The sequence below is a fragment of the Ahaetulla prasina genome, chromosome 5, assembly GCF_028640845.1.
Source record: "Ahaetulla prasina isolate Xishuangbanna chromosome 5, ASM2864084v1, whole genome shotgun sequence".
Taxonomy (NCBI): domain Eukaryota; kingdom Metazoa; phylum Chordata; class Lepidosauria; order Squamata; family Colubridae; genus Ahaetulla; species Ahaetulla prasina.
In genome coordinates this window covers 54,663,103-54,673,846 of record NC_080543.1, presented here as the reverse complement: position 1 = coordinate 54,673,846, position 10,744 = coordinate 54,663,103, and the positions used below count along the sequence as shown (strand labels likewise).

General features: G+C 34.8%; 1 protein-coding gene across 2 annotated transcripts; it reads left to right on the top strand.

Moving 5' to 3' along the window:
• The first annotated feature begins 273 nt into the window (after positions 1-273).
• Positions 274-10,720, top strand: CCT8 (chaperonin containing TCP1 subunit 8). Of its 2 annotated transcripts, XM_058185146.1 has the most exons (16): positions 274-432; positions 1,898-1,988; positions 2,276-2,355; positions 2,737-2,886; positions 3,225-3,405; positions 3,776-3,837; positions 4,511-4,648; positions 6,084-6,262; positions 6,907-6,973; positions 7,051-7,138; positions 7,639-7,754; positions 8,265-8,336; positions 8,416-8,580; positions 9,095-9,214; positions 9,463-9,561; positions 10,519-10,720. In XM_058185146.1, exons 1-15 carry the CDS (start codon positions 373-375, stop codon positions 9,553-9,555), a joined length of 1,662 nt encoding a protein of 553 aa, XP_058041129.1. In that variant the 5' UTR covers positions 274-372; the 3' UTR covers positions 9,556-9,561; positions 10,519-10,720. The 2 variants fall into 2 exon arrangements, with proteins under 2 accessions (XP_058041129.1, XP_058041130.1); XM_058185147.1 differs by lacking the exon at positions 9,463-9,561.
• Positions 10,721-10,744: the final 24 nt, after the last annotated feature.

The window sequence follows — 10,744 nt, the reverse complement described above, 5'->3', positions numbered from 1 at the left end:
GCAATATAGTTTTGAACTGGATATCGAAACTACAGTAATTCAAATAATACGATAGTTAAATGATGGAGATCGGTAACGACAAGACGAAGCCACCGCGTTTCTCAGTAGTCTTTTAGCGCCGCTTCCCGTCCGCCAGGCGGACAGCAGTTCTTCAAGTCTGGGGAGAAAAAGACCGTTGATTTGTCATCCCTCATACTCCGCACCGCACCGCACCCCTCCCCTCCTTTTGTGTCAGCCATTTTGGTTAGCCGCGCCTCCTTCGTCTGCGCTTGCGTGTAAAGACGCGACCGAGCGTGAGCGAGTTGCGCGCGTCGCCTCAGCCACAGGATCCACAGGCGTGCTTGTCTCTGCTCGTGGCCTGAACCGGAGAAGATGGCGTTGCACGTTCCGAAGGCCCCTGGCTTTGCCCAGATGCTGAAAGAAGGAGCGAAGGTGAGCGGAGATATTTGCGGGGAAAGGCAGCAGGGCGGCGACAGGAAAGAGGGAAGAGAGAAGGTTCCAGAAGAGAAATCGCAGCCTGCGTTCTAGGCACCGGCTCCACGCGCCGATCAAAGAGGCGGAGCTTTAGGGCCTCCCCGCCGTTACTGCGGCTCACGCTGGGGGCTACGAGCGGCGCGCCGTTGTCTGTTGAGGAATTAATATGGAGCTCACTCCCGCTTGGGGAATGGTTCTCGACTCCGAAACGACAACAGCAGCGCCCAAGGCGGCCTTTCTCGGCATGCCGGGAATTCTGGAGTTGAGTTGCAGCGGTGGCTGACAGGAGCAGGTCAGGGAAATCTCAAGGCGGCCATTCGACTTCTGCTAGTCTTTCTAGCTGTTTCCCACCCAACCGGACGTTTATGGTTGCATGGTTGTATTTGTTTCAACCTTGGAGCAAATATTTTATTAAGAATTAAGGAATTGCTGTGCAAATTGCACGACGGTTGTAACTTCGAGTGGTCACTAAATGAATGCTTGTTAAGTCGAGGACCAACATTTATTGGAAACTTCGTGCATCGTACAATATCTCCATGTTTCTTAGACTCTTGTTTAGAACCCAAATGATTGGAAAAGAGCCAGTCTGATATTTGTTGGATGAATGGACAAGTATAAAAGCTCCCTAAAAAACAACTGGTGATAGTCATACAGCTTTTCTCTGCTTCTGTAATATAGCTGGAAACTAATAGTGTAACAGAGACGTTATAGTTTTAATATTTCCAACAACATTGGAAATGATGCAAAAGGAGATTATTGGAATTTCTGTTCATTGGCAGAGTGACTCTTGAAAAAGAGATAGCATGGTTATGGGGGAAAGTAGCAGAAAAAAAATAGTTTCGAAATGTGACAATCAGCTGAGAACTAGAAAAGAAACATGTCCACTAAACATCTCTCCAGATATATGGCAGGTGAATTGTCTCTTGAAAGTCTTGCCAAGTCCCTTTTTTCTGGTCATTATTTGACTGCAGCCCATACATTGTTGTTCACCAGATTATACAGAGGCACATATACACAAATGTTCACAGAGGCAATACAAGGGAAAAACAATATGCAGAAGTGATATGTTTTGAAATAATAGAAGTGATATGTTCTATACCTGCCCCATCTAATGTGACTATGCACCCAAAGTAATACCTAAATAGATTTTCATGAGCACAGAGAATGATTCATGGTTGCTGCTGAAAAATCAAGCTGCAAGAATATCAGAAATCACCGTTTCTCTATTATTGTTTTAAGATATTTTCCTCTTAGTCTTTTTTTAAAAAAATCCTGACAGCATTTAGTCCTTTTTGCCTTAAGACAGAATCAGAAATGGTAGAAGAATGGAAAATGAAAAGGAATATATAATTTTCAGAGTTTTCATAAGTATTATATTTCATGTAATCATCTCTTAATTCTGACTTAAATTTTGTATGTCTAGCATTATTCTGGATTGGAAGAAGCTGTGTTTCGAAACATTCAAGCATGTAAAGAACTTGCTCAGACAACACGCACAGCCTATGGCCCAAATGGTAAGATGTCAATTTTTAAAAAAAATATGTTTAATTTTTTTATTTACCTAATATTCCATTACTAGTATTAAAAATTAACTGGGATTCTGTAAAGTTTAAAATTGTTTTATAATTTCTCAACTGCACTTTATTTTATTACATGAATAATAGCCAACGCATTCAGTATATTGGACAGCTCACATAAAAACCCAAAACTAAATCTAGAAATTAACTTGTCTTGTTAATTACTTTATCAATTTGTTATCACATTGTCCTTAAGTACTATTTTATGTTTTTGCTTGTTTCAGGGATGAACAAAATGGTTATTAATCATTTGGAAAAGCTTTTTGTTACTAATGATGCTGCTACCATTTTAAGAGAATTGCAGGTAATTTTTTATTGATACTCAAATTATCATTTATGATTACATTTTAATACATTTAATTGTACATTATTTCTTCATGAATTCATTTGCTAATGCAGGCTTTTTTGGGGGAGAGGTACATTTTTCTGTGAGAGATTCTGTGTGCTGGTAGCCGGTGAGAGAGTCTGAAATTACTCTCAATGAAGATTTGAAGTAATTAAAAAATACTACAGATATATGCTGGTGGCCTGCAAAAGGCAAATTACATAGCATTTTTGTCCCATAAAAGATTCAGGAATAGTAACTGATAACTTGAATATGTATTATTAAATACGTTTTTTGATTGATTTTAATTGGATTTTAATATGTGTTCAATTGTTTCTTCTAATATAAAATATTCAATAGGTTCAACATCCTGCAGCAAAAATGATTGTCATGGCTTCTCATATGCAAGAACAAGAAGTTGGTGACGGGACAAATTTTGTTCTTGTTTTTGCTGGTGCTCTTCTTGAACATGCTGAAGAACTTCTAAGAATGGGACTTTCTGTTTCAGAGGTATGGGCATTTTGTTAGATAGAATTACATTTGCTAGTTAGAATTGCATTTCCAAAAATATTCCATTTCTAGATCATACTATTATTAGTCTAACTGTTAACAGTTTATTACATAAGAAATTTATTAAGTTTATTGGGGCTAATTTCCAAATAAACAATTACAGCTTCGGTCTTATTTCTAGTAATTAATTTAAAAACATATTTGAAAATACCTTCTAATGCTGCCCCATACAAAGTATGCCACATACATTCGTAATACATGTGGTGCTCTGACAGACCACAAGCTTTTATGAATATTTATATGCTACAGAATAGGCATTTGCGTATATTTAATTGTAGGTGATTGAAGGCTATGAAAAAGCTTGCAAGAAAGCATTGGAAATTCTGCCTGATCTTGTATGCTGCTCTGCAAAAAATCTTCGGGATGTTGGAGAAGTGGCATCCTTGTTACAAACTTCAGTAATGAGTAAACAGTGTGGTAGTGAAAGCTTTCTAACACAGCTTATTGCTCAAGCATGTGGTAAGTAATTTTACTAGTGGTCTACTTAATATATATATTATTCATTTTATATTCACATTACTAGTATGGACGAAATAATTTTTTTTTACCATAAACAACCAATGGAAAATCATTTCTAATCTTGTCTTAACTCTAGGAATTCTGGTTTTTGAATGTTTGGTTTTCAGATAAGACATCTACCTCTGCATCATTAGATCTGCAATCCTCCATGTAATAGGAAAATAATACACTTTTCATATTAAATGAAGTATATTTTCAATGAATCAATTTCCATACCTTTATTCCAAATTAGCATACAATTTAACATAGAAAAATAGAGCTCTGAAAGCTAATAAACCTTCCTAAAGTTATGTTTTTGATTCTTTCACAGTATCCATTTTTCCTGAATCGGGTCATTTCAATGTTGATAACATCAGAGTGTGCAAAATCTTAGTAAGTTGTGATATTTCTTTTTAGTAATACATAATGCAGATGTTCCAAACTTTCTTGGGAACCTTAGTGTCTAAGTAATCACTTCACAGTCCTCGTAGGCTAAAAGAAATAGCTGTTTATTAAATAGTTAGGTCCAAATTTAAAATATCCTATATTTACCTTTGTGAATTTAATATAAAATATGGAGTGCACAGTAGGAGAACTGTGGGGAGCTAAATATATTGTCTCCAGTTTCTGGCAAGTTGCAGGAATACTTTGAGGAGAAGTTTTAATCCTAAAACTCCCAATTTTAAGAAAAATATTTCATTATCTAGTGTTTTATTTTATAAATTGTGATATTATTAATGTTGATGTTATACATTGGATAGGATGTGAAAAACAGTTTCTTAAGGATCTTCAGGAGTTACTGTCCCTATCTTTAAAATATTTGGTATCAAATTTTTGAAGCAGTGACACATAGTATATTGAATGAATAATACATACATGACAGAAAAAGACAGTTCTAAATCAGCAGTCTATATTTTGTATGGTTAAGTGAGCCTAATTTGGAAAAAGGAAAAAGTTGAAGTATTTATTCATAAATAAATATATTCATTTATTCAAAATATTAGCATTAAAGTATTGTTTTTAATTATTTAATTGGTGTGATTGTTGTTTTTTTTATCGTTTTCAGGGTTCTGGTATTAATGCATCCACTGTATTGCATGGCATGGTATTTAAAAAAGAAACGGAGGGTGATGTTACTTCTGTTAAAGATGCTAAAATAGCTGTCTACTCTTGTCCTTTTGATGGAATGATAACAGAAACTAAGGTATGATTAACTTTGGGTAGTAATTTTTGAGTTTGACAGGGAAAGCTTCTGTAATAGTTTACAATTAGTAACAGGCAACATTTCTGGATCTCAAATTTATTAAAAGGACAAAAGAGAAAAGCAAGAAAATTCAAGTAATAATTTAAATTCTGAGGTATATATAACCAACTACATAAAGTAACCCAAAAGGCTTTACTCAAAAACTGTCCACGGTTGACCTCACCACTTTCCTTAGAGGACTCTAAGGGGCATGCATAAGAGCACAAACGTGCCTACCGTTCCTGTCCTATTGTTTCTTCCCCTATGTATATATATGTTTATAGTACCTCGTTTCTCCTCATATATACGTTCTTATATTATATAACCCTTTATGCAACGCTTGTATATATTGTTACGACAAATAAAAAATAAAATAAATAAATAAAATAAATAAGTATTGTTCTATTATGTGCTCCTATAGTGCCAGGAGTAATTGGTCTTTGATTATTACCAATTGGAGTAGAAAGATTTCCATAGACTAAAGAGTTAAAAGCAACGTACAGTGCCTTATTCAGTGACTGTTTGATGGTAATAATCAAAAACCATCATGATTTGTGTTGAAAAACAAATGTTAAGACCAATGCCCACATCTTATGATTCATAGTGTGACCGGGCAGCTTGACTATTTTATATCATTGTCACATTTTCTGTGTACCTTTTCTCTTATAAAATGTTAAGTTTACCACTAACCAACCAAAAATGGAACATTCTTAATTTAAGTAACAAAACAAATCCCACTAACCATCTGTAGGGAAGAATCACTCTGTGATCTGTATCCTTGATACTACTATTTAATTACTTTGATAAATTCATCTCTAAGTTACATTAGCAAGGGAATGGATTAAGGGTTATTGCATGTTACTACAGCTGCTATTTATCTAATATTTCTGGAATATTTTATTTCCTAGTTCTCTTTTGCAATCACTAAAACATTGAAAGGTTGCCCTTGATTTATGGCCACAATTGGGACCATTATTCGTCATAGCTTGGTGCAGTTGTAAATTTTATTGGCATTTTTACACATTCATTAAATAGATTTCACAGTTCTTAAGTGAATCTGGCTTCCCCAGACGACATTGCTTGTTGGAAACTGGCTGGACAGTTGCAAATTGTGATCATGTGATCACAGAAAGCTGCAAGCAGTTGTAAATGTGAACCTGCTTCCAAGAGCCCAAATTACAATTGTGACTACGGAGATAGTGTAAGGGTCATATCTTTGAAGAAAGGTCATAAATCATCTTTTCTGAGGGCATTGTAACTTTGAATTGTCATTAAATGAATGAGGACTATCTCTAATGAATTCTATCCGAGAACAAGAATAAGCTTATTTTTGGTAAGGCAAAATGTTCAGCATACAAGTTTTATGAATGCTAGGGAAAATGCTTTATTCTTGCAGGGAACAGTACTGATAAAAAATGCTGAAGAGCTGATGAATTTCAGTAAAGGAGAAGAGAACTTAATGGAGCAACAGGTCAAAGCTATTGCTGACGCTGGTGCAAATGTGGTAGTTTCAGGTGGAAAAGTGGCAGACATGGCCCTGCATTATGCAAACAAATACAACCTTATGTTAATCCGGTAAGATTTACTAAAATGAGAAATCTAAATTTTCCACTTAGTTAAAATAGCACACTTTAAAAAAATCTCATTACCTTATGATTTCAAGTTCAGATATGATTTTGATTTCAAAAGCTAAGCTTTAATTTTTTTAAATCACTTTATAACATAACTTAATGCGAAATCAAAGTAGAGGGTCACGACTGGGAAGAATCATATGCTTTCTTCTGTACCACTTTCTTATTTTCCTCCTTAAATGGTATTTCCTATTCAGCTTTGGAAGTAAAGTTTGATGTCCATTTTCAATTAACTTGATACAAGATTTCTTAAATAATTGAAATACAAATTATAAAGAAATATGCACACCCTTGCAAAGTGAACAGTTATGAGATACTTATTTGGTGCTTAGTTTTCTTACTCTGAGTCATGTACATTTGGAAAACTTTGATTAAAGTTACATAATACAAATAGTGTGGAAAAAGTATTTCTGTTTATCATGAGAATACAGTTTGAACACAGGAAGATAACGACATATGATGAGCATGATAGAAATTTGTTTACTATCCATAAAACGAACATAAATATTCCTGAAAAGTTTTATTTTGCAATAAGAATTTTTAAATTATAAAATGTTTTCCTTCTTGAAATATTCATATATTTTAAAGGCTGAATTCCAAATGGGACCTCAGGAGATTATGTAAAACAGTTGGTGCTACAGCTCTGCCCAGACTGGTATGTAATTAGCACTAATGTCTATTTCTATTGCAATAATAATTCTTGACATAACCATATTTTTTCTTTACTTACAGACTCCACCTAATTTAGAAGAAATGGGCCGCTGCAATAGTGTGTATTTATCAGAAATTGGGGAAACACAAGTTGTCGTGTTTAAACATGGTATTTTTCTTTTTTTAGTGTACCAGATTTTTTTTGTCCTTAGAATTACAGGTAGTCCTCTACTGTAGAGATAATACCTTACATAATACCTCTACTGTTTTACGACCATAATTAAGGCTATAATTTACATTAAGCAAGATAATTGTTACATGAATTGTGCTTGATTTTATGGTGTCTTTTTTTGCTACCGTTTTTAAGTAAATCACTGCAATTACTTGTAGTATATGGCTTCCCCTATTGACTCTGCTTCTCAGAAGCTAGCTGAGAAGATCACAAATAGGGGTGCTGCAACCATTGCAAATACATGACAGTTGCAGAATATCTGAATTTTGACCAACTTACCGTTGGGATACTGCATCAGTCATGTGAGGACTTGGTCTTAAGTCACTATTTTCAGTGCTGTTGTAACTTTGGTCGCTAAATGAATGTTTGTAATTTGAGGACTACCTGTAATATTTACATTTGTAAAATAATGTTTCTTGAATCTTTTTTTTTCGCAGAAAAGGAAGATGGAGCTATTTCAACAATAGTAATTCGTGGTTCCACAGACAACCTAATGGATGATGTAGAAAGAGCAATTGATGATGGTGTAAATACTTTCAAAGTACTCACTCGGGTGAGTAAAGCCTTGGGGATCTATAATTTGGGGATATTATATAATGTGCATTTACAGAACTGTTAATATTTTTGCTATGTTGTGTATAATTGGTTGAATCACTCAAGTCAGTCATGTTGGGAGTGATCAGTGGAAAAAGAAGGGGTCGCCCTAGTACCACTGGCTGGACACTTATAAAGGATGACACAGGGATGACCACAGTGGATCTGAAGAAAGCAGTGCAAACAGAGGGGCATGGAGAGTGCTAATCTAGAATGTCCGAGGGTAGGACACCACTGAATGGTTGACTACAAGGATATAATATATTGATTGGCATATTATATTATGATTGGCATTTATACAATATGCTTATCTCATTTGTATCAACTATATACTGTTCTATTAAAATAATGCATTCATTGTGTTTTTAAAATGTTATTAGAAATGAGTACTTTCTTGAAGTTTTCGTGTTTCAGATTTTTAACTTGGCATTTCAAACCAAGTATTTTACATTTCATTTTAATTTTGTAGGATAAACGCCTTGTCCCAGGGGGTGGTGCAACTGAGATTGAATTAGCAAAACAGATAACGTCATATGGAGAGGTATGCTATAAACATATTTTTCAGTCAGATTTCTTTTTTAATTCAATACAACTTAACAGAAACCCCCACCTCTATTTAGACTTGCCCAGGTCTTGATCAGTATGCAATCAAGAAATTTGCTGAGGCATTTGAAGCTATTCCCCGAGCTCTGGCAGAAAATTCTGGAATTAAAGCAAATGAGCTTATTTCAAAGCTATATGCAGTACATCAAGAAGGCAATAAAAATGTTGGATTTGATATTGAGGTAAGACTAGCTACAAATTCACAATAATGTAAAGTAGAAAATCTTAAATTGATTTCAATATTTTTCTAAACATATTAAGTGGTGCCATTAACATTCACAATACGTTTAATAGGCTGTAGCATTTTTCATGGATGGTTACGTATAGGGAATGGGAGCATTGGGTACATCATGTTGAATGAACAAAAATAGTGATAATATCTAATGAATTATTAATATTTTATAACTAAAATGAGAGGCAGTGACTGTGTCACCCAAGTTATTTTTCTTGGCATAAGTAATAATACATTCTAGCAATTTTGAGGCACCCCCATCTAGATCAGAGGCAGACTACGTATGTTTCTATGATCATGCTATAATGTCATTGTTTAACACAGAGATACAATTAAGCATACAAATCTATAGTGCTAGTTCACCATTTGGGTGACACAGCAGATTTAGGGCCTGTAAATTAAGATGGGATAAATAATAGCTTGTAATCAGAGACAAAGACAGTTAATCATTCTAACCTAAACAGGCTGAAGCTGCAGCTGTGAAAGATATGTTGGAAGCAGGGGTATTAGATACACATCTTGGAAAATACTGGGGTATCAAGCTGGCTACAAATGCTGCCGTAACAGTATTGAGAGTTGATCAGGTGAGTTGGCATTATAGAGTTTTCAGTTTTGTACAATATTGGAATACTATTCCAAATGTCAATTTTAACATTAAATAAATTTACAAAAATGTATTTATATTTGGAGCCATGCTTTTATAGTCTGCAGATGCTTGTTTGGACGATAGGTATTGACTTATACAAATAAAAGAATTGAATTCTTAGGTTCATAAGTATGACTTTTCAAATGAAACATGTCAAAATGTGTATGTGATACAAAATTTCTATAGATTATTGTGGCCAAAGCAGCAGGTGGTCCAAAAGCCCCTAAAGTATCAGAGCACTGGGACAAGGATGACTGGAAAGATGCCCCTGAGCAATAGTGTACAGTAAGATATGGCCTTGTGTGTAATGTTGACAAGAGTGGAAACTGCATGAATGCTTTTTACACTCTGCCTGAAATGGATATGTTTACTCCCGTACTCACATATGTATGCCACATCACTAATAATCTGCTTGAAATGTTAAAGCATCTTACATGCCGGTTTAGCTCTGCCTGGTAAGGCCTGTTATTAAGAACACAAAGCCTGCAATTACTGCAGGTTCGAGCCCGGCCCAAGGTTGACTCAGCCTTCCATCCTTTATAAGGTAGGTAAAATGAGGACCCAGATTGTTGGGGGGGCAATAAGTTGACTTTGTAAATATATACAAATAGAATGAGACTATTGCCCTATACATTGTAAGCCGCCCTGAGTCTTCGGAGAAGGGCGGGGTATAAATGTAAACAAAACAACAAAAAAAAAAACATTAAAATCCTCTTTTAAGACTATTGAATTGATAGCACTAAAAGCATATGAGTTGATTGCCAAAAACGACCAAAGGATGAGTAATCACTTTGTGAAATAAGTTTTTAACTACGGCCTGGTAGACTGACCGGCAATATTATTATACCAGTCTACTTAAATATGCCTTGCTATTTAAATCTGTAAATACAGCTGTTATTGTTGAAGCTATTTTAATTTCCTGTTCTGTATGGATATAATTGTTCTGCACAAACACCATTGCATTTTAAAACAGCCTTGGTGTTGGGAACATCAAGTTTCAGACACAATTGGCCATGAAGAACTAGCTTTCACCTTACTATTACTTTCATGAAACCTGAGAAAATTGAATAACCCTTAACTTTGCTCCAAAGACAGTAGTATGCATGCAAAATCAAATACTTAATTTTTGTGTTTTCAAAATGCATTGTCAGCCTATCATGGCATAAAAACCTGTATTTAAAGTATTAATAGACCTGCATATCTTTGTATTGACAATTTGAAATATCTTAATTTCTTTTGTAGATTATCATGGCCAAACCAAGTGGTGGCCCTAAACCGCCATCAGGGAAGAAGGATTTGGATGATGACCAAAGTGACTGAAATAGTTAAGCACATGTAGACATTGTTGTGTATCTTGCCAAATATGTTCAAATTACCTTTAAATTATGAAACTAATCTGTAATAGAAGTTACCTTGAAGCATTTCAATAAAAACAATATCAGTACACTTGTCTTTTTGTCTGATTTAG